Source organism: Salmo salar, chromosome 14, assembly GCF_965601325.2.
Source record: "Salmo salar chromosome 14, fSalSal1, whole genome shotgun sequence".
NCBI classification, from domain to species: domain Eukaryota; kingdom Metazoa; phylum Chordata; class Actinopteri; order Salmoniformes; family Salmonidae; genus Salmo; species Salmo salar.
The window spans coordinates 31,377,402-31,402,383 of NC_138304.1; the positions used below are offsets into that span (position 1 = coordinate 31,377,402).

Here is a 24,982-nt window from a genome sequence, read left to right on the forward strand (position 1 = left end):
AAATTAGGGCCTAATTAATTTATTTAAATTGATTGATTGATTTCCTTATATGAACTGTAACTCAGTAAAATCATTGAAATTGTTGCATGTTGTGTTTATATTTTTGTTCGGTATAATTATGGTTATAGGATACATGTTCTGAAAATACGTTATGGTCATACAGTTTGATTATAGATGTGTTTTTGATTATCTTCTAATTTTGGTGTTCTTCCTCCTTTCTCCAGCCCCTCCATGGGTCAGCCCTGGCCAGAGGACAGAGCCCTCCTGAGCCGCCACGCCTCCCTTAGCACCTGCCCCACCCCCAGGCACCTCCCTCCCCACTCCATGTCCCTGGACTATGGACACCACTCCCCTCCCATGCACCCCCACCCGGCCCCCAATGCCCACAGCTCCCCCCGGGGAAGCCAGCGGAGCCACATGGCCCGCTACGCCCTCACCCACAGCCCCGCACACAGCTTTGATGAGCAGGACGACTCAGGCCTGGGGAGCTACGGCACCGTCGACTGCCCAGTCTCTGCCTCTCCTCTTCTGGGGAACGGAGGGATGGAGAGGGGCATGTTGATGTCTGGTTCCATGGACCAGCAGGGCACCATCCGGACCCAGCAGCACCAGCAGCTCCAGGCCCAGGGGGCCTTGCCTCCGCTGCTGCCCGAGAAGAGGAGGGCATCAGACGGGGAGCACTCCCTGGGCACGGCCTCCCCAGCCCCCAGCGGGTTCTCCAGCCCACACAGCGGGAGCTCCCTCAGTATCCCCTTCCCCAATGTCCTGCCTGACCTCTCAGCCTCTGCACAGATGCTGGACATTGCCTCACCTCTGCCAGGTAACCCTCTAGCTAGCGTAGTCAATAGCCAATCACTTATATGAGCCAATGGCTTGGGTTGGTGCAATACTTTAAAGAAGGTAATCAGTATTGTATCCTTTAGGTGAGTGTTCTCTGTCAATTTGGATTTGCCACAAATGGATGTCTTTTAAACTTAGTGTTTGAATTCCTGAGGTCTTTGTGCATTGGCTAACCTCTGGTCTGTTTGTGATACTGTATTTACAGATGTCCTGGCCATCAAGCAGGTAACTGTAAAATTTGTGCAAGACACATCGAAGTTCTGGTACAAGCCTGATATCTCCAGGGACCAAGGTAAAAACATGAGGAAATACTTGTCTTGTCTACCAACTGTATTTTGTCTGCTGAATTTCCACGATTCTCTTCAACATGTTGAAAGTGATTTTGTCCAGTTTTAGCAGAGTTTCCAATTTGCACACTCCTCCATGACACCATCGTTAAAATATCTTCCTCCTTTACTCTATACTCCTCTTCTCCTCCTCTCCTCCTCTCAGCTATCTCAGTCCTGAAGGACAAAGAGCCTGGGTGTTTCATTGTACGCGACAGCCACTCCTTCAGAGGTGCCTATGGGCTGGCCATGAAGGTGGCCACACCCCCTCCCTCAGCCCTGCAGCAGACCAAGAGAGGTAGGCATTGGCTGAAATATATAAATGGGTGGAGCTTTGGTTCGACTCAAAGCGGTTCCTGTTTGATGTAGGAAATGGGAGGAGGATGATGATTGACGAAGCACATATATGCTGACCTAAGTCCGTTTTGTGTTCACCCATGGTCATTGTTAGAATTGTTGGAGGATAAGCTGATCCTAGATCTGTGCCTACAGGCAGGTTCCACCTGTCACGTCCTGGCCAGTATATAAAGTTAATTGTTTTGTAGTTTGGTCAGGGCGTGGCAGAGGGTATTTGTTTTATGTGGTTCGGGGTGGTGTGTTTGTTAAAAGGGTGTTTGGTTTAGTATTTCCGGGTTTTGGTTTATGTCTAGGTAGTTCTATGTGGAGTCTAGTGAGTGTATGTCTATGTTTGGTTAATTGGGGTTGGGACTCTCAGTTGAAGGCAGGTGTTGTCTATCTGCCTTTGATTGAGAGTCCCATATATTAGGGTGTGTTTGTGTTTGTGATTTGTGGGTGATTGTTCTGTGTTGAGCCTATGCTAGCCAGACTGTTTGTAGTTGTTCGTTCGTTCTTTTTGTTTTGTGATTTTGTACGTTCATTTTTTGAAGTTAATAAATTCTCAAGATGAGCATACACGTACCTGCTGCGTATTGGTTCTCCTTCACTGACGACAACCGTGACACCACCCTAGTTCCAGAACCTTTCTGCCCCAGTAGAACAGGGGTATCATGGAATGAGCCAACTGAGAGGCAGCATCCTGGGAATCTAACAATAACAATCACCATAAAAGCCCTCTACTATTTCACCCCTATGACCTTACTTCCATGGAGGGAACATGATAGTCACCTCTCTGTCCCCTCTCTCTACAACTCCTAGCTTTGGGTCTCTCTTCTGGGCAGTATCATGATAGAGCCAAGCAGCCCTTCTCTTTGCCAACTAGTCTTAGATGTGGCGGCTAGTGTTTCAAGACAAACAATAGACATGCTGTCTTTATAAACCTGCACAGATTTCAGGACTTTCTCCAGAGATACTTTTTGCCTTACTTTACTTGACATATGCCTGCTGAATAAAACCAGCATACACCAGCATAGGCTGGTGACCAGCCTTCATTGTGTTTTCATTGGTTACCAGCTTGTTTTGGCGGGTGACCAATCTTTACTGTGTTTTTACTGGTAACCAGACTTTGCTGTGTTTTTGCTGGTGACCAGCATTTTCTGTGTTTTTGCTGGTGACCAGCCTTCGCTGTGTTTTTGACACATAAGCTGGTCACCAGCATACCAGCATATGCTGGTCACCCACAAAACCAGCGTCAAGTCACATTATGCTGGCTTGCAAAGTGATGTCTAATTCCTATTGGAATCCAGCCTGACTGGGGATATCCAAAAATGTGAACTTTTATTCACCCACAATCTGCAATCAAAATGACTGCCAGGGTTACCATTTCAGTAACAAGTGCATTAAGTCCAACTAACAGATTGGATTAGTTTAGAAATTGTACTCTATTTATCTTTGTATAGCACGAAAGTTGAAATAAATACAATTGTGTAAATGTCTAGATTTGTTTTAAAGCCCTGGATAGGCCACATACTAGAGGTCAACAGATTATGATTTTTCAACGCCAATACCGTTACCGATTATTGGAGGACCAAAAAAGCCGCTACCGATTAATCGGCCAATTTTTTAATTTATTTGTAATAATGACAATTACAACAATATTGAATGAACACTTATTTTAACTTAATATAATACAGATATACTATCAATACTATCAATTTAGCCTCAAATAAATAATGAAACATGTTCAATTTGGTTTAAATAATGCAAAAACAAAGTGTTGGAGAAGAAAGTAAAAGTGCAATATGTGCCATGTAAAAAAGCTAACGTTTAAGTTCCTTGCTCAGAACATGAGAACATATGAAAGCTGGTGGTTCCTTTTAACATGAATCTTCAATATTCCCAGGTAAGAAGTTTTAGGTTGTAGTTATTATAGGAATTATAGGACTATTTCTCTCTATACGATTTGTATTTCATATACCTTTAACTATTGGATGTTCTTATAGGCACTTTAGTATTGCCAGTGTAACAGTATAGCTGTAATGATTTTCGTAGGAGAAGTATCGGAGTCAGGCGCAGGACACAGGGATGAGTGCAAACAAAACGTGTTTACTCAAAACAATAATCCAACTTCTCCCACAGTAATAAAACATGGTTGGGAGAAACACCCCCAACAATTACAAAACAGGAAACAATCACGGACAAGACAAACAGGAAAGCCAGAGGGTTAAATAATGAACATAATCAGGGAATATGTAACAGGTGTGTATAATTAAGACAAAGCCAAACGAACAGGGAAACATAGATCGGTGGTAACTAGTAAGCCGGTGACGTCAATCGCCGCCCGAACAAGGAGAGGGGCCGACTTCGGTGGAAGTCGTGACAATAGCTTCCGTCCCTCTCCTCACTCCTACCTGGGCTCGAACCAGGAACACATCGACAACAGCCACCCTCAAAGCAGCGTTACCCATGTAGAGCAAGGGGAACAACTACTCCAAGTCTCAGAGTGAGTGACGTTTGAAACGCTATTAGCGTGCACCCCGCTATCTAGCTAGCCATTTCACATCGGTTACACCAGCCTAATCTTGGGAGTTGACAGGCTTGAAGTCATAAACAGCGCAATGCTTGAAGCACAGCGAAGAGCTGCTGGCAAAACACACTAAAGTGCTGTTTGAATGAATGCTTATGAGCCTGCTGCTGCCTACCATCGCTCAGTCAGACTTCTCTATCAAATATGAAATCATAGACTTAATTATAATATAATAAACACACAGAAATACGAGCCTTAGGTCATTAATATGGTCGAATACGGAAACTATCATGTCGAAAACAAAACGTTTATTTTTTCTGTGAAATACGGAACCGTTTCGTATTTTATCTAACGGGTGGCATCCCTAAGTCTAAATATTCCTGTTACATTGCACAACCTTCAATGTTATGTCATAATTACGTAAAATTCTGGCAAATTAGTTCGCAACGAGCCAGGCGGCTCAAACTGTTGCATATACCCTGACTGCGTGCAATGAACGCAAGAGAACTGACACAATTTCACCTAGTTAATATTGCCTGCTAACCTGGATTTCTTTTAGCTAAATATGCAGGTTTAAAAATATATACTTCTGTGTATTGATTTTAAGAAAGGCATTGATGTTTATGGTTAGGTACAGTCGTGCAATGATTGTGCTTTTTTCGCTAATGCGCTTTTGTTAAATCATCCCCCGTTTGGCGAAGTTGGCTGTCTTTGTTAGGAAGAAATAGTCTTCACAGTTCGCAATGAGCCAGGCGGCCCAAACTGCTGCATATACCCTGACTCTGTTGCAGAGGTGACACATTTTCCCTAGTTAAAAGAAATTCATGTTAGCAGGCAATATTAACTAAATATGCAGGTTTAAAAATATATACTTGTGTATTGATTTTAAGAAAGACATTGGTGTTTATGGTTAGGTTCACGTTGGAGCAACGACAGTCCTTTTTCGCGAATGCGCACCGCATCGATTATATGCAACGCAGGACAGGCTAGATAAACTAGTAATATCATCAACCATGTGTAGTTAACTAGTGATTATGATTGATTGATTGTTTTTTTATAAGATAAGTTTAATGCTAGCTAGCAACTTACCTTGGCTTCTTACTGCATTCGCATAACAGGCAGGCTCCTCGTGGAGTGCAATGTAAAGCTGGTGGTTAGAGCATTGGACTAGTTAACCGTAAGGTTGCAAGATTGAATCCCCAAGCTGACAAGGTAAAAATCTGTCGTTTTGCCCCTGAACAAGGCAGTTAACCCACCGTTCCTAGGCCGTCATTGAAAATAAGAATGTGTTCTTAACTGACTTGCCTAGATAAAAAATATTTGAAATAAATAAATAAATATTAACAATCGGCAAATCGGTGGCCAAAAATACCGATTACCGATTGTTATGAAAACTTGAGATCGGCCCTAATTAATCGGCCATTCCGATTAATCGGTCGACCTCTACCACATATGCTATAAACAGGTTCCCTGTAAGACCACAATTGCTTTGCAGCATGTTCAGGATTTCTTTCAAAAGTGAGTCAGTATACCATTTGAATAAACTAGATATCCTAAATAGTGTTGTGTTTGCATTTTCTCAAAGTCAGCCAGCCAAGAGTAGACTTACCTGTAGGTGAGTATGGGTGACAGTGACTGATCAATTGTTTAATTCAAGAGAGGTTTTATCCGAGCAAGGGTTCAACATCATTCCTGAAGTCAAATATATCTACAGGTCTACACAATATGTGCAGGGTAATGTTCATGAATCTGTTGTAGCATTAAACAGCCCTAACACCGAACATTACCATAACCACATGTTTTCAATAAAAGGCACATGAAACTGGTTATGCTATTGAAGAATCCACATTGAACAGGCCAATATAGTAATGTCTAACTTCATAAACGTGTTCTTACGTTATTCACTATTTTGTTTATATCGCTTATGAGACTGGACATGGAATGGAAAGTAGTCGACAGAAGAATCCCCGACTTGTGCGAGCTAGGCAAATTAGAAAAACAAGATACTCAAAATGCAATTAGGCTTCTTCCTGTAGCTTAGAACATGACACTTTTCCATTGACTTCTGCAAGAATCTTCTTTGCGCACACGCGAATTACAGGAAGTGATGTAATCGCTTGTTGAGTCTCTTGGTAGATTACCGTCTCTGATTCAAGTTTCTCCAGTGATAAAGTTGTACATTTTCTGTGACAAAAAGAAATGACAGGATTTCATATTATACATGTCAGACACATAGTGTTCTATAATATACTTCAATCTGAATGTTTTGTTCACATAATGTGCCTTATGTTACCTCTCCATCCTTTTCTTATATTTTTTGTCCTTTTTTAAAAAAAAATTAATTGAATATCCAAAACATACAATTTGCTTGCAGTGAAGCCGCTCAACAACTACACCACACCAGTCATCCAACAGACTCCCATTCAGTGCGACACACAGAAGCATCTAGGGTCAACGCCCTGCTCAAGGGCACGTCGACAGATCTCCCACAAGGACAAAAAAAACGGGGACGCAAACCCTCCAGGATCCCCCTACAGTTCCCCATAGCTGTCCCTCAACCATCCGAGACCCCTCCCACAGTCACCCCCCCCAAGAATTATTATTATTTTTTAAATATTTTTTTATTCCATTCCCCACCCCCAAGAACCCCACCCCCCAATGCACCAACAACCAAGAAAATGAACTCATGAGAAAAAAGAAAAAGACAAAAGAAAACAGAAAACAACAATGCAAAAAAAACAAGGGACATCAAGGACAACTAAAATCATAACAGCAAGGCCAACTCTATATGTTTGAGTGCATGTCTGACACTATTTACATACGTGTGTGTCCTTGTATGTGTGTATTTGAATGAGAGTGTGTGTATATGCATGTGTACAAACGTCCTAATCCTAATCCTTTTCTTTAGGCTAAAATACACAGGCTATAATAGTGTTTTATGAAATGTTACTAACATTATAGAAATAACTACACATTCTAGCTATACCAATAACACCAATAATCAATGCAAATTTCCAATGTTGCTACTTGCAAATAATGTCCAGCAGCAGTAAGGCCATCCCTTTCTTGCTCGTGTGTGTCTTCTACTAAAACAAGTCCACGTGCTGAACAGCAACTAGCCATGTTGGAGTCCATTTCAGTGGGGGATGGGCAGTGCTGGCAATGTACAGTGCATTCGGAAAGTACTCAGACCCCTCCACCTTTTCCACATTTTGTTACGTTACCGCCTTATTCTAAATTGAATTAAATTACCTTTTCCCTCATCAATCTACACACAATACCCCATAACGATAAAACGAAAACAGGTTTTTAGAAATGTTTGCAAATGTATTTAAAATAAAAAACATAAATACCTTATTCAGACCCTTTGCTATGAGCCTCGAAATTGAGCTCAGGTGCATCCTGATTCCATTGATCATCCTTGAGATGTTTCTACAACTTTATTGGAGTCCACCTGTGGTAAATTCAATTGATTGGACATGATTTGGAAAGGCACACATCTGCCTATATAAGGTCCAACAGTTGACAATGCATGTCAGCAAAAACCAAGCCATGAGGTCAAAGGAATTGTCCGTAGAGTGCCGAGACAGGATTGTGTTGAGGCACAGATCTGCGGAAGGATACCAAAACAATTCTGCAGCATTGAAGGTCCAAAGGAACACAGTGGCTTCCATCATTCTTAAATGGAAGAAGTTTGGTTGCAACAAGACTCTTCCTAGAGCTGGTCACCCGGCCAAACTGAACAATCGGGGGAGAAGGGCCTTGGTCAGGGAGGTGGCTATGAACCCGATGGTCACTCTGACAGAGCTCCAGAGTTCCTCTATGGAGATGGGAGAACCTTCCAGAAGGACAACCATCTCTGCAGCACTCCATGGTAGAATGGCCAGATGGAAGCCACTCCTCAATAAAAGGCACATGACAGCCCACTTGGAGTTTGACAAAAGAGCACCTAAAGACTTTCGGACCATGAGAAACAAGATTCTCTGGTCTGATGTAACCAAGATTTAACTCCTCAGCCTGAATGCCAAGCATCACGTCTGGAGGAAACCTGGCACCGTCCCTACGGTGAAGCATGGGGGTAGCAGCATCATGCAGTAGAGATGTTTTTCCACGACTGGGACTGGGAGGCTAGTCAGGATCGAGGGGAAGATGAACGGAGCAAAGTACAGAGAGATCGTTGATGAGAACCTGCTCCCAAGCAGGTTCACCTTCCAACAGGACAATGACCCTAAGCACACAGCCAAGACAACGTAGGAGTGGCTTCGGGACAAGTCTCTGAATGTCCTTGAGTGGCCCAGCCTGAGCCCGGACTTGAACTCGATCTAACATCTCTGGAGAGACCTGAAAATAGCTGTGCAGCGACATTCCCCATCCAACCTGACAGAGCTTGAGAGGATCTGCAGAGGAGAATTGGGGAAACTTCCCAAATACAGGTGTGCCAAGTAGAGGTCGACCGATTATGATTTTTCAACGCCGATACCGATTATTGGCTGGCCACACAAAAAACCCGCTACCGATTAATCGGCCGATTTTTATTTATTTATTTGTAATAATGACAATGACAACAATACTGAATGAACACTTTTTTTAACTTAATATAATACATCAATAAAATCCATTTAGCCTCAAATAAATAATGAAACATGTTCAATTTGGTTTAAATAATGCAAAAACAAAGTGTTGGAGAAGAAAGTAAAAGTGCAATACAGTGGGGGAAAAAAGTTTTTTATTTTTTATTTGGAGCACACTCTTAAAGGGAGTGCTCCTAACCGCAGCTTGTTACCTGTAAAAAAGACACCTGTCCACACAAGCAATCAATCAATCAGATTCCAAACTCTCCACCATGGCCAAGACCAAAGAGCTCTCCAAGGATGTCAGGGACAATTGGTAACACACTACGCCGTGAAGGACTGAAATCCTGGAGCGCCCGCAAGGTCCCCCTGCTCAAGAAAGCACATATACATGCCCGTCTGAAGTTTGCCAATGAACATCTGAATGACTCAGAGGACAACTGGTGAAAGTGTTGTGGTCAGATGAGACCAAAATGGAGCTCTTTGACATCAACTCAACTCGCTGTGTTTGGAGGAGGAGGAATGCTGCCTATGACCCCAAGAACACCATCTCCACCGTCAAACATGGAGGTGGAAACATTATGCTTTGGGGATGTTTTTCTGCTAAGGGGACAGGACAACTTCACCGCATCAAAGGGACGATGGACGGGGCCATGTACCATCAAATCTTGGGTGAGAACCTCCTTCCCTCAGCCAGGGCATTGAAAATGGGTCGTGGATGGGTATTCCAGCATGACAATGACCCAAAACACACGGCCAAGGCAACAAAGGAGTGGCTCAAGAAGAAGCACATTAAGGTCCTGGAGTGGCCTAGCCAGTCTCCAGACCTTAATCCCATAGAAAATCTGTGGAGGGAGCTGAAGGTTCGAGTTGTCAAACGTCAGCCTCGAAACCTTAATGACTTGGAGAAGATCTGCAACGAGGAGTGGGACAAAATCCCTCCTGAGATGTGTGCAAACCTGGTGGCCAACTACAAGAAACGTCTGACCTCTGTGATTGCCAACACGGGTTTTGCCACCAAGTACTAAGTCATGTTTTGCAGAGGGGTCAAATACTTATTTCCCTCATTAAAATGCAAATAGTTTTCTAAAATTTTTGACATGCGTTTTTCAGGTTTCTTTTGTTGTTATTCTGTCTCTCACTGTTCAAATAAACCTACTATTAAAATTATAGACTGATCATTTCTTTGTCAGTGGGCAAACGTACAAAATCAGCAGGGGATCAAATACTTTTTTCCCCCACTGTATGTGCCATGTAAAAAAGCTAACGTTTAAGTTCCTTGCTCAGAACATGAGAACATATGAAAGCTGGTGGTTCCTTTTAACATGAGTATTCAATATTCCCAGATAAGAAGTTTTAGGTTGTAGTTATTATAGGAATTATAGGACTATTTCTCTCTATACCATTTGTATTTCATATACCTTTGACTATTGGATGTTCTTATAGGCACTTTAGTATTACCAGTGTAACAGTATAGCTTCTGCCCCTCTCCTCGCCCCTACCTGGGCTCGAACCAGGAACACATCGCCAACAGCCACCCTCGAAGCATCGTTACCCATCACTCCACAAAAGTCGCGGCCCTTGCAGAGCAAGGGGAACAACTACTCCAAGTCTCCTGGGACAATGTTTTTTTTTTTGTAGTTGAACTTTTTGTTTTTTTGCCATGTGGAGAAAGAAGAATTTGCAGTTTTATAGCTAATCTCATGCTATTTACACATTTTACCATGAGTCTGAGAAAATGTTGCAGTTTTAAAGCAAATTTCCTGTAATATATATTTTTTTTAATGTTTCCTGTAGAACAGGAGAAATGATGAGACAAGATAAAGTTGCCTGGTTTCAGGATAAGTTATCTCAATAGAATGTAATAAACATATTTTTTCCAAAAGAATAAAGGGTCAATTATCTGGTTCATAAGAATGCTTGGTAGAAAAATATACATTCACATATTTTCATATCCTATGTTCAGTCTCTTTAACAGTACATATACAGAGCCTTCAGAAAGTATTCACAACCCTTTACTTTTTCCACATTTTGTTGCGTTACAGCCTGAATTTAAAATGGATTACATTGAGATTGTTTTTGGTCACTGGGCTACACACAATACCCCATAATGTCAAAGTAGAATAATGTATATATGTATATTTGTTATCATTTTTACAAATTAATTAAAAATGAAAAGCTAAAATATCTTGAGTCAATAAGTATTTAACCCCTGTGTTATGTAAAGCCTAAATCAGTTCAGGAGTAAAGATTTGCTTAACAAGTCACATAATAAGTTGCATGGACTCTGTGTGCCATAATAGTGTTTAACATGAGTTTTAAATGACTATCTTATCTCTGTACCCCACACATGCAATGATCTGTAAGGTTCCTCAATCGAGCAGTGAATTTCAAATACAGATTTATCCACAAAGACCAGGAAGGTTTTCCAATGCCTCGCAAAGAAGGGCACTTATTGGTAACAGACATTGAATATCCCTTTGAGCGTGGTGACGTTATTAATTACACTTTGCATGGTGTATCAATACACTACACCCAGTCACTACAAAGATACTGGCGTCCTTCCTAACTCAGTTGCCGGAGAGGAAGGAAACTGCTCAGGGATTTCACCATGAGGCCAATGGTGACTTTAAAAAAGTTACAGAGTTTAATGGCTGTGATAGGAGAAAACTGAGGATGGAGCAACAGTATTGTAGTTACTCCACAGTTACTACACCAGTGGTGTAAAGTACTTAAGTAAAAAAAGAAATAATTGTGCCATCTGGTTTGCTTCATTTAAGGAATTTGAAATGGTTTATACTTTTACTTTTGATACTTAAGTATATTTAAAAACAAATACTTTTAGACTCTTACTCAAGTAATATTTTACTGGGGGGCTTTCACATTTTCTATTAAGGTACCTTTACTTTCACTTAAGTATGACAATTGAGTACTTTTTCCAGTGGTGAAAACAAGGAAGCTTGTACAGAATAAAAATATTCCAAAACATGCATCCTGTTTGCAACAAGGCACTAAAGTAATACTGCAAATAATGTGGCAAAGCAGTTAACTTTTTGTGCTGAATACAACGTTTTATGTTTGGGACAAATCCAGTACATCACATTACTGAGTACCACTCCCTATATTTTAAAGCATAGTGGTAGCTGCATCATGTTATGGGTATGCTTGTAATCGTTAAGGACTGGGGAGTTTTTCAGGATAAAAAATAAACAGAACGGTGCTAAGCACAGGCAAAACCGTTGAGGAAAAACTGGTTCAGTCTGCTTTCCAACAGACACTGGGAGATTAATTCACCTTTCAGCAGGGACAAATATACACTGGAGTTGCTTAGCAATAAGACACCAATAAGACAGTAAATGTTCCTGAGCCGAGTTACATTTTTGACTTAAATCTACTTGAAAATCTATGGCAAGACTTGAAAATGGTTGTCTAGCAATGATCAACAACCAATCTGACAAAGCTTGGAAAATTTTGAAAATAATAATGTGCAAATGTTGCACAATTCTGGTGTGGAAAGCTCTTAGAGACTTCATCCACTTTGAATTCAGGCTGTAACATAACAAAATGTGGAATAATTCGAGGGCTATGAATACTTTCTGAAGGCACTAAGTAATTGCAATTCAACTAATTAGTATCTGTACCAAAATAAAGGCAATTCACTTACAAATAGTGCAAAAGGTGTGCTATCTACCATGTAAAACCATCAAATTGTATGTATATTTGTCCAACACATCTCAACAGTGTAAACATAAATGTTACCCGATAGTACATAATCGACCACAGTGACTCCCACTAGCCGTGTTACAGCTAATAGTAAAATACATGAACGGCTAAGCATAAATTATCAGTAAGTGTAAAAACAAAAAAGCAATATGTACCATAAACTTTTTGGAGAATGTAACATTTATCTCGACATGTAATACCCCTGTCTGTTAGGTTTATGTACTCTTGTTTGTATATTTCAGTTTTTGTATTTGTTGTATTGTTCATAATAATAATAATAAAGCTATGGCTAAACTAGCGTTTAGCGTAAGGCTAGGCTAGCTAGTGAGCTTTCTAAAACAAATAACTAAAACATCTAACTACAAGGACTCAATAATGCAACATGTATGTATCTAAATCTGAGCCATCATATAATCAAATGAAGTCATCCAGAGGTAAAAAATATATATTTATAACTTGTCTGCAGTGTAATTTTGTTAGGTTCACCTCCATGTTAAATCTTTTCCACCAAGTGTGGTTCATTACTTATAATGGGGAGACTTAGCATTTTCTAGCTTCAACTGAAACTAATCTGTAAAACAGGAGAAATTATGAGACGAGAAAATTGGCTAGTTTCAGGAACAGTTCTCTCAATAGAATGAGGAAGTGAGGTCACAATCACCAGTGTAAAGGCCACCAACCAACAGATGGTGCCAATGCATTTCAGTGCATATTAATGCATAAACCTGGAGAACTCCAATAGTGATATCAAAGTAATAAAAATCACAACTCACAAATAATACACTTTTTTTATATATAAATATATAAACACAAAACTGTGACCGTACATTTTGTTAGTGCGGTGGGGTTGGGGTGCTCAAATGCCAAGTGAAGTTTACTCCCAAACTGGCCTGCAAAACCACACCCTTCATTATCATATTTCCCAGCATGCTCTATTGGAGTTAGATTTGTAGAATTGCTTCTTTCAATGTCTCTATTTTTGAATATACATTGATTAACTAATGAATCAATTAATTTATCTTATGCTACACAAAGATAAATAACATACACTTTTCTAAACTAATCCAATCTGTTAGTTGGATTTATTGTACCTGTTACTGAAATGGTTGTTCCAGTTTAGATGTTTTAGTTGTGGTTATTTTTTCATATTTCTAACCCTGGCAGTATTTCTGAATGCAGATTATGGGATTCCACTCCGGCTACATTTTTATAGAAATTACTTTACAAGCCAGCATAATGTGACTTGATGCTGGTTTTGCTTTAGTTTATGTTTGTCACCAGTTTCCAAAACACAGCAAAGGTTGTTCACCAGTGAAAACACAACAAGGGCTGGTCACCAGTGAAAACACAGCGAAGGCTGGTCTGCCAGCATAACTAGCTAGACCATGCTGGTCAGACCAGCTAGACCATGCTAATCTGCCAGCATAACCTGCAGGGGTGGGCAGTTCCAGTCCTCGAGGGCCTGATTGGTGTCACAGTTTTTCCCCAGCTCCAGCTAACACACCTGACTCCAATAATCACCTAATCATGATCTTCAGTTTAGAATGCGATTTGATTAATCAGCTGTGTTTGCTAGGGATGGAGAAAAAGTGTGACATCAATCAGGCCCCCGAGGACTGGAGTTGCCCACCCCTGATGCTGGTTGGCCAGCAGAACCAGTTAGACCAGGCTGGTCAGACCAGCTTGACCAGCATCCGACCAGCTTAGATCACCATGGACCAGATTGGAATTTATCCTGGTTTATGCAGTTTTTTTCAGCAGCACAGTTCATGTTTTATAAAGCACATTGAAATATATCCACAATTCAATTCAGAAATAGCCTGTCGTGCAATATTTTGCTTTGTTCATGGCATGCAGCTCTTCCTGGAACTAATGTCTTTTTTTTAATGGCTGATGCCATTTCAAATCAAATCAAATTGTATTTGTCACATGCGCCGAATACAACAGGTGTAGACCTTTTCGTGAAATGCTTACTTACAGGACCTTAACCAATAATGCTGTTCAAGAAATAGAGTTAAGAAAATATTTCCTAAATAAACTAAAGTAAAAAAATGTAATCTAATCAAAATGTAACACAAGAAAATGACATAACAATAACGAGGCTATATACAGGGAATACCGGTACCGAGTCAATGTCCGGGGGTACAGGTTAGTCAAGGTAATTTGTAAAGTGACTATGCATAGATAATTAACAGCGAATATCAGAGGTGTAAAAACAATGTAAATAGTCCGGGTGGCCATTTGATTAATTGTTCAGCAGTCTAATGGCTTGTGGGTAGAAGCTGTTAAGGAGCCTTTTGGTCCTAGATTTGGTGCTCATGTACCGCTTGCCGTGCGGTAGCAGAGAGAACAAACAGTCTATGACTTGGGTGACTGGAGTCTTTGCCAATTTTTTGGGCCTTCCTCTGACACCACCTAGTATATAGGTCCTGGATGGCAGGAAGCTTGGCCCCAGGGATGTAGCGCCTTACGGTCAGATGCCGAGCAGTTGCCATACCAGGCGGTGATGCAACTGCTCAGGATGTTCTCAATGATGCAGCTGTAGAACTTTTTGAGGATCTGGGGACCCATGTAAAATGTTTTCAGTCTCCTAAAGGGGAAAAGGTGTTATCTGGCCCTCTTAACAACTGTCTTTGTGTGTTTGGACCATGATACTTCTTTGGTGATGTGGACACCAAGGAACTTGAAACTCTCGACCCGCTCCACTTCAGCCCCTTCGATGTTAATGGGGGCCTGTCCGGCCCTCCTTTTCCTATAGTCCACGATCAGCATTGAGGGAGAGGTTGTTGTCCTGGCACCACACTGCCAGGTCTCTGACCTCCTCCCTATAGGCTGTCTCATCGCTGTCGGTGATCAGGCCTACCACTGTTGTGTAGTCAGCAAACTTAATGATGGTGTTGGAGTCCTGCTTGGCCACGCAGTCGTGGGTGAACAGGGAGTACAGGAGGGTACTAAGCACACACCCCTGAGGGGCCCCTGTGTTGAGGATCAGCGTGGCAGATGTGTTGTTGCCTACCCTTACCACCTGGGGGCTGCCCGTAAGGAAGTCCAGGATCAAGTTGTAGAGGGAGGTGTTTAGTCCCAGGATCCTTAGCTTAGTGATGAGATTTGTGAGTGCTATGGTGTTGAACGCGGAGCTGTAGTCAATTAACAGCATTCTCACATAGGTGTTCCTTTTGTCCAGGTGGTAAAGGGCGGTGTGGAGTGTGATTGAGATTGCGTCATCTGTGGATCTGTTGGGGCGGTATGTGAATCTGGCTATATTTTAATTGAAAACAAACATGAAGGACTTCTAAAGAAAAGACAAATCATTACGATAATCTCAAGTCATATTCAGACATATTTCTAGGAATAGGCCTACAGAACACTAAACTTGATATTTTTTTACCCCAAACTTCTACCCTAACTAGGGGTGTGACAGTCATGGAATTTTGGATAATTGTTATTGGTCATATTGGTCAGCCAAATGACCACGGTCACTGTTATAATTGTTTGAATATAATATATATATATTTTTTTAAAGCTCCTCTCCTCCGATCCTGCTGCTGCAGGGAGGGGGGGCGTTTCCTAGGCAACCAACGACTTGTTTGCTACAACACCTTGCTTGTTTCAACAAGGAGCAACAAAGTTTAATCACGTTGTAATGAGTCCATGTTACCGCTGAAACGGACTCAACCGCAGGAATGCCCGGCCGTCACATCTTCAGTCAGCTGTTCATTCCAAACAAATTTACGCTTATGATGGTTATTTTATTTTCATGAATGTCTTCATCCAGAGTCGTCGATTACATAATTACACGGTAAATACTCCTGGAATGTGTTGGTGTTGCTCTCTGGGAAAGAAAGAAAATGGGTGCTGATAGTAATCCTGTAAGGCCTCAGACACACCAATAGCGTTTTCTGGCCGAGAGTACTTAGCACCTGTGAACAGATTGCCGGCCGTCATTTCCAAATCGAGTGTGCATCAATTTTACATGTAGAATCGAGTGAAAGTGTTGGCAGTCAGACATCTACAGCGGGTGGTCCCTAAAACACAGCACGCTGAACGACACTGGTGCCCCTATGCCCAGCCCAGAGCACAACCCACTGAGCCCTGACCCCTTTCTCCTTTTGTTCTGGTGTCGCTCGCCCCCTAAGCTCGCAGCAGGCTAGCACCTATAGTAACATTATGACGCAGTCCCTCTCCACACCTTCAGCTTTACTTTGTGACTCCTTAAGAGATTGAATCCCGAGCTGGCTCCAGATGAAGGATTTTCTCAGGTCCCTTTGTACTGGAGGACATTCCTCAGATCCTCATGCCCCTCGTACACACTGTTGTTAAATCATAATACCACTTATCTCAGCAGTGATTGGATATTTATGTAACTCTTAGAATTCAGGAATAGGAGTTAACAGGGGTAATAGAACTTAGACTCCGGTAACACAAACCCTAACCCTCATTACAGCCAACAGGTATAGTGCATTGTTACAGGTTATACGCATGTTATGAGCATTTATTAAATTACTGTGTATCATAAAGTTCTCTCTCTCTCTCTCTCTCTCTCTCTCTCTCTCTCTCTCTCTCTCTCTCTCTCTCTCTCTCTCTCTCTGATAGGAGGAGATCTGTCCAATGAGCTGGTCCGTCACTTCCTGATTGAGTGTACACAGAAAGGAGTTCGGTTGAAGGGCTGTCCCAATGAGCCCTACTTTGGTGTGTCTCTTCTCTAGCACACTTTACATACTCGATTGAGGACAGTGGTAAAACAGTGGGGACCTCTGCTGGTTACTCTGTGTAACCAGCGAAATAATTTGAAATGTTTCAGAGTTCCCTCTACTGGATAATCAACACAACTGCGCTTCAGACCTTCAGACCTTGTGTTGAAAGCTCATCACAACTCTAAATTGCTATGATGTTTATTGTATGTTTTCTATTGTTTTTGTTTTCCAGGAAGTTTAACAGCGTTGGTGTGCCAGCACTCAATCACTCCCCTGGCCCTGCCCTGCAAACTCATCATACCTGACAGAGGTGAGAAGCTACTTCTTAGTATCATCAACAGAACAGATTTTACATTCACACAATAGAGAGTGTTGTATTTGACAAAACATATTGTGTCCTGTGGAAAAGCGAGTTAAATGAACACTACTCTCTCTTCTCTCATGGCAACTAAATGTGACAGGGCTATAAATTGCAGTGCAGTTTAGAATTATATATATATACAGTACCAGTCAACAGTTTGGACACACCTACTCATTCAAGGGTTTTTCTAAATTGTTTACTATTTTCTACATTGTAGAATTATAGTGAATACATCAAAACTATGAAATAACACATATGGAATCATGTAGTAACCAACAAAGTGTTAAACAAATCAAAATATATTTTATATTTGAGATTCTTCAAAGTAGCCACCCTTTGCCTTGATGACAGCTTTGCACACTCTTGGCATTCTCTCAACCAGCTTCAACTGGAATACTTTTCCAAAACTCTTGAAGGAGTTCCCACATATGCTGAGCACTTGTTGGCTGCTTTTCCTTTACTCTGCGGTCCATCCCAAACCATCTAAATTGGGTTGAGGTCAGGTGATTGTGGAGGCCAGGTCATCTGATGCAGCACTCCATCACTCTCCTTCTTGGTCAAATAGCCCTTATACAGCCTGGAGGTGTGTTTTTGGTCATTGTCCTGTTGAAAAACAAATGATAGTCCCACTAAGCACAAACCAGATGGGATGGTGTTTCGCTGCAGAATGCTGTGGTAGCCACGCTGGTTAAGTGTGCCTTGAATTCTAAATAAATCACTGACAGTGTCACCAGCAAAGCACCCCCACACCATCACACCTCCTCCTCCGTGCTTCACGGTGGGAACCACACATGCGGAGATCATCCGTTCACCTACTCTGCGTCTCACAAAGACACGGCGGTTGGAACCAAAAATCTACAATTTGGACTCCTGTTTCTTGCCCCAAGCAAGACGTACACTCTGGGTCTTCCTTTCCTGTGGCGGTCCTTGTGAGAGCCAGTTTCATCATAGCGCTTTATGGTTTTTGCGAATGCTCTAGATGAAACTTTCAAAGTTCTTTAAATTTTCTGCATTGACTGACCTTCATGTCTTAAAGTAATGATGGACTGTTTTTCTTTGCTTATTTGAGCTGTTCTTGCCATAATATGGACTTGATCTTTTACCAAATAGGGATATCTTTTGCCTTACCTTGTCACAACACAACTGACTCAAACGCATTAAGAAGGAAAGAAATTCCACAAATTAACTTTTAACAAGGCACACCTGTTAATTGAAATGCATTTTTTAACCTTTATTTAACTAAGCAAGACAGTTAAGAACAAATTCTTATTTATAATGACAGCCTAGGAACAGTGGGTTAACTGCCTTGTTCAGGAGCAGAAGGTCTTTTTTTTTTACCTGGTCAGGTCAGGGATTCGATCTAACCCAACACTCTAACCACTAGGCTACCTGCCACCCCATTCCAGGTGACTACCTCATGAAGCTGGTTGAGAGAATGCCAAGAGTGTGCAAAGCTGTCATCAAGGCAAAGGGTGGCTACTTTGAAAAATCTCAAAAATAAAATATATTTTGATTTGTTTAACACTTTTTTGGTTACTACATGATTCCATATGTGTTATTTCCTAGTTTTGATATCTTCACTACTATTCTACAATGTAGAAAATATTAAAAATAGAGAAAAACCCTTGAATGAGTAGGTGTGTCCAAACTTTTGACTGGTACCGTAAATGATGTGATTTATTAGCCTGTGCATGCAACTCTTGTCAACTTAGATGAATTGCCTCTACATGGTAGCTATAAACCCACGTCATCTATGGCCTATTTATTGCCATACCTCCTAATGCCATTTGCACACACTGTATATAGACTTTATTTTTTTTCTATTGTGTTGACTGTACGCATGTTTATTCCATATAACTCTGTGTTGTTGTTTCTGTCACACTGCTTTGCTTTAACTTGGCCAGGTCGCAGTTGTAAATGACAACTTGTTCTCAATAAAATAAAAAAAATAAAAAATCAGTGGCAGGGCCAGTAGAGGGATTAATTCAGTGATATATCAATGCCTCCTTTATCCCTCCTTTATCACTTTCTTCATTACATTGTATAGAAAATCTTTTTTTTCCCTCCAATGTCCATAGATCCTCTTGAAGACATGGTGGAGAATACTACTACACAATCTATCACCAACTCTGCTGCTGAGCTGCTCAAACAAGGAGCAGGTAGGGCTTAAATCCTTTTACTAACCACAAATCATCATTACGCACATGTTTATACAGGTGTATGACTATTAGATGAATCAATGGGGATTATATTAAAGGCTCATAATGAAGTATTGGGCAACAACAACAACCTCGGTTCCTTAGTGATTGTGTAGATAACATGTATTTGGTCTTGCAGTGTGTACTGTGTGGTTCCTGTGTGTGTTCAGTGTGTAGTGTGTGTTTCATCAGTGAGTAACGTGTGTGTTTCTCTGCAGCATGTAACGTGTGGTTCCTGGGCTCGGTGGAGATGGAGTCTCTGACGGGGTACCAGGCTGTGCAGAAGGCCACCAGTGTAACGCTGGGCTCAGACCCTCTGGGTTCAGACCCTCTGCCCACCTCCACCGTGGTCCACTTCAAAGTCTCCTCACAGGGTATCACCCTCACTGACAACCAGAGGAAGTGAGTCGTGGAGAATACACAGACAGACAGAAAGACAGACACACACGTAATATGTATGGTCACATTAGGAATGCATATAAAGGTAATATAAAATTATACATATATATATATATACAGTAATAATATGCATTTCTATTTTTCCCTCCTCCCCCTCTTCTTTCCAGGTTATTCTTCAGAAGGCATTATGCAGTGAACACTGTCATCTTCTGTGCATTGGACCCTCAAGATCGGAAGTGAGTAAAGATGCCATAATGAACATAATTTGAAATAAGAGTACGGTGGGGTTAATATCATTACCTTTTACTGTTTGTATGATACCGTATGTTCTTCTTGTGTTCTTTCCCCCAACCATTCTTAGGTGGAAAAAAGATGGCTGCACTTCAGCAAAGATCTTTGGCTTTGTGGCAAGGAAGACGGGCAGCGGGCAGGACAACGTGTGCCACCTGTTTGCCGAGCACGACCCCGAGCAGCCCGCCAGCGCCATTGTCAACTTCGTCTCCAAGGTGATGATTGGCTCCCAGAAGACCAAGTAGACCTGTCATGCTGCTAGCTGATTGGCTGTTTCTGTTTGGCTGTTTCTAAAACTGGAAACTGTATTGTACAACCCACAACCTGAGGGTTATGACCCAGGACTTAATACGTTGGATACTGGAAGGCAGTGGAAGAGAGTTCCACCAACAGAACTAGAGTGAGTTCTGTGAGTCTCTATTTCTATGTTTCCCCCACCTAAGAATGGGATACAATGAACAATGTATAACTGGACATTGGATAGATTTCTCTTGATAACGAGCATGCAAAGACTTATAAGTTCCAACTCCACCACCTATCCAAGTAAACTCCTAGTCACAGCACAGAGGGAGCTGTGGACCATCAGCAGGACAGGAGACTCAATAAAATCTTTCTTGAGTCGAATGAAAACTCAAAACTTCCTTTGACTTCATTTTCTAATAGACTCACCTAATGATGAGCATTAGGGGTGTGTATGCAGGGAAACATAGAATACAACAGGTATATTATAACATGTGTATTTCATTTTCATTTATTGTTATAGAACTAATACAGGTGTTTGCATTTCTGTCTTGAAGGGGTTTACAGTTTTATGTATCCCAGCTCTTTACAAGTTAGTTACATATTCCTATTCTCAACATGCTCTGTATGGTGTGATACTATACTAAAGTTAGTTACATATTCCTATTCTCAACATGCTCTGTATGGTGTGATACTATACTAAAGTTAGTTACATATTCCTATTCTCAACATGCTCTGTATGGTGTGATATTATGCTAAAGGTGAACCTAGAAGTCTGGCATGTAAGGGTTTGTCATGTCGAATATTTAACCAAAATGAAAGAAACAATATAAATAAAGCATTACTCAAGCTATTAAAAAGGGTAATGAAAAATACATTAAATCATAACTTTTCCATACTTCATGAAAAAATATTTTTTTTGTGAATGCATCAAATACTATTTTAAAAGTAATATCTATTGACTTCAAATATCCCTAAACTCATGTTTTACCATCCCAATAATTTCTCTTGAACTTTGATGTTGCTAACTCTGGAAACGTATGTGAGTTTAACCACTATCAAAACTAAAATACACACAAATGCTATGATCTGGATGGGGAGTGTTAGGATGAATTAAACCACAGACCATTATTTTATATGTAAACCCTAATATATTATATGATTAGTTTATCTAATTAGTTCATTACTTGTACTTCAAACTCCTTTATTACTTAATTCAGTAAAACTTTGTCTGGAAGAATGTTTAAACATTGATACATCACTGTTTGTTTTTCCTCTGGCTAATCTCAAATAATTGTTTTCAATTGTATTTTTGGTGGTATATTATTGCCTCTAACTATATATTGGAATGTCTCATTGTTAATATAAATATATATATATATAATAAGGTGTCTTATATATATATATATACATTAGAGGACATTTGTATTATATATTTCATTTGGAATTCATAATTTTTTTTGTGTTGGAACAATAGGTGATTATTGAGCTAAATGGAAAAGTGCAAATTTATTAACATTGCCCACTCAATGCACCGTGTGAGCTCAATCAAGCGCAACTTTTAAAACACATTTTTGTCTAAATTGACTTTCCTGATCACTTATTTCTTTATGTCAAATAATCTGGACAGGGACCATCTAATCCAATACGGTTTTGTTGAAATATTATACAGTCATTGTTTATTTACATTTTCATTGTATTTTTTCATATTTTTCTCATGATGAGCTAGTTATACACTTTATATACAAAAGTATGTGGACACCCCTTCAAATGAGTGGATTTGGCTATTTCAGCCACACCCGTTGCTGACAGGTGTATAAAACGAAGCACACAGCCATGCAATCTCCATAGACAAACATTGGCGGTAGAATGGCCTTACTGAAGAGCTCAGTGACATTCAACGTGGCATCGTCATAGGATGCCACCTTTCCAACAAGTCAGTTTCTCAAATTTCTGCCCTGCTAGAGCTGCCCGGTCAACTGTAAGTGCTGTTATAGTGAAGTGGAAACGTCTAGGAGCAACAGCAGCTCAGCCGTGAAGTGGTAGGCTACACAAGTTCACAGAACAGGTGCTGAGGCACGTAGTGCGTACAAATAGTCTGTCCTTGGTTGCAACACTCACTATCTTGCCGCCATCAGACTCTGGAGCAGTGGAAATGCATTATCTGGAGTGATGAATCACGCTTCACCATCTATCTGGCAGTCTGACAGACAAATCTGGGTTTGGCGGATGCCAGGAGAATGCTACCTGTCCCAATGTATAGTGCCAACTGTAAAGTTTGGCGGAGGAGGAATAATGGTCTGGGCTGTTTTTTTTGTTTTTTTTCCCAGTGAAGGGAAATCTTAACGCTACAGCATACAATGACATTGTAGACGATTCTGTGCTTCCATCTTTGTGGCAACAATTTGGGGAAGGCCCTTTCCTGTTTCAGCATGACAATGCCCCCATGCACAAAGCGAGGTCCATAAAGAAATGATTTGTCGAGATTGCTGTGGAAGAACTGCGAGCCAGACCTAATCGCCCAACACCAGTGCCCGACCTCACTCATGCTCTTGTGACTGAATGGAAGCAAGTCCCCACAACAATGTTCCAACATCTAGTGGAAAGACTTCCCAGAAGAGTGGAGGCTGTTATAGCAGCAAAGGAGGGACCAACTCTATATTAATGCCCATGATTTTGGAATGAGATGTTCAACGAGCAGGTGTCCACATACTTTTGGTCATGTAGTATATCATCTACAGTCTGTACCTCATAATACCTTTACTATCTCACATTTGGAATAATAATAAAGTGTCATATTGATCCTGCAGCAAGTGACATGAACAGTTTGTTTGTATATTAGAAATTACATTTTCAATGTTAGATGTAAATAAACAAAAGGGAAAAGTAATGTCATTAGTACATTTATTTATTCTCAAAAAGTAGAGAGAGAGAGGGAGAGCGAGAGAGAGAAAGAAAGAGCGAGAGAGAGCGAGAGAGAGAGAGATCTGACTTTCAATTCAGGTACCACAGAACGATAGAGAGATTTGTTGAGTTTGGCAGTGTCTGATTTGTATGTCTGTTGTTCCACCAGGAAACCAGAAGAGGGTGCTAGTAACACACAAATCCTTAAGAGTCTAAACCGGGGGCAGGGGAGTTCTACTAAGCCAACATATGGAATTGTTTTAAGATGGTCATACCATGTACCATTAGCTATTAGATTTAGAATTTTAGGACCCCTTTAGCTATGAAAAATATATATAAAAAAATTATTTGATGAAACATTGAATTTGGCCTTACTGCTATTAGCCCATAGAACCTAACACATTGAACAGATTCATACATGGAAAAACAGATAGTCTGTCTTGAAGTGTCTGTCCTATATCTGAAATAAGAAAGATCAGAAAACTATTTAAAAAAATGTACACATATTTAACAAATTTCTTTAGGCACTTCCACATATACTTCCATAAAATGTTTAACTGGTACAAGTCTTGTGAGGCATGTGTGTGCATCCATAGAGGGGTCATATTAGCGTTTAGCCCAAACTGTTCGGGCGCTACAAGCAGAAGTTGGCAGATCAGTGGTACCGGATTGGCTTGTGCACTGGATCGCTCCTGGATTGTCTTGTGCACTCACTGCACTGTGTTGGTCCTGGATCGTCTTGTACACTGTGTCAATCCTGGATCGTCTTGTGCGCTGTGTCAGTCCTGGATTGTCTTTTGCACTGCTGGTCCTGGATCATCAAGACTATCGCTGCAAATCGTGCAAATGTTGATGATGTCACAAGGCAGTTTATTGTCTGATTGGAGGATGAACCCTAAAGACAACACAGGAACGTGTCATTTAACACTTGGAGAAATCAGGACGTGTTCCTCTGCTCTCTCTGGGCGGTGCACGTCTGGACAGGTCTGTCTTTGACTGGCCCGGTGGTGAGACTGAGGTACAAATTGCAGGGTGAGGAGAGTGGAGGAGAGGGGGAAGGTGGGAAGGGAGAGAAACCCCCTACTGTCCTTGGACAGGTGGTGAAAGTGAAGAATTCCCGGGGAGGGGAGGAAGGGAGTGTAGGTGTCTTATTTAGTCTGAGTGGGCCACAGAGAAAAAGGAATTTGGGGAATCCAAAGTCCGGAGAAGCAGACAATACTAAAATAATAGAAGGGAATTCTCTGGGGAGGGTAGATGTTTTACGAGAACAGATTGTGAGATTGCAATATTTCAGACAAGTAATAATAGCGTCCTCATTTTCATTTAACAGAGAGACAGAAAGAGAAAGAAAGAGAGAGAGAGAGAGAGAGAGAGAGAGAGAGAGAGAGAGAGAGAGAGAGAAATTCCCACTCATTGTATGTATTGAGCACATTGTCCATAAGTTTCCATCACAGGGTTCAACGCGTGCACATTTCATAAGATCTATCCAGTAGTCTCTTGTACAGAATAACATACATCATAATTACAGACTACAGAATACACTGGAGAGAGAGAGACCTCTCGTTGAATTTC

General features: G+C 41.0%; 1 protein-coding gene across 4 annotated transcripts in view; it reads left to right on the top strand.

The window, feature by feature from the left end:
• LOC106569166 (tensin-3) overlaps positions 1-23,396 on the top strand; it is a 75,380-nt gene extending 51,984 nt beyond the window's left edge. For all 4 annotated transcript variants that reach the window (XM_014140218.3, XM_014140219.3, XM_082960897.1 and 1 more), the window contains 9 exons: positions 225-820; positions 1,046-1,132; positions 1,333-1,464; positions 16,917-17,012; positions 17,250-17,327; positions 19,457-19,537; positions 19,795-19,978; positions 20,143-20,211; positions 20,337-23,396. In XM_014140218.3, the coding sequence (XP_013995693.2) occupies positions 225-820; positions 1,046-1,132; positions 1,333-1,464; positions 16,917-17,012; positions 17,250-17,327; positions 19,457-19,537; positions 19,795-19,978; positions 20,143-20,211; positions 20,337-20,511 (1,498 nt within the window). In that variant the 3' untranslated portion in view covers positions 20,512-23,396. The remainder of the gene's footprint in view (positions 1-224; positions 821-1,045; positions 1,133-1,332; positions 1,465-16,916; positions 17,013-17,249; positions 17,328-19,456; positions 19,538-19,794; positions 19,979-20,142; positions 20,212-20,336) is intronic.
• Positions 23,397-24,982: the final 1,586 nt, after the last annotated feature.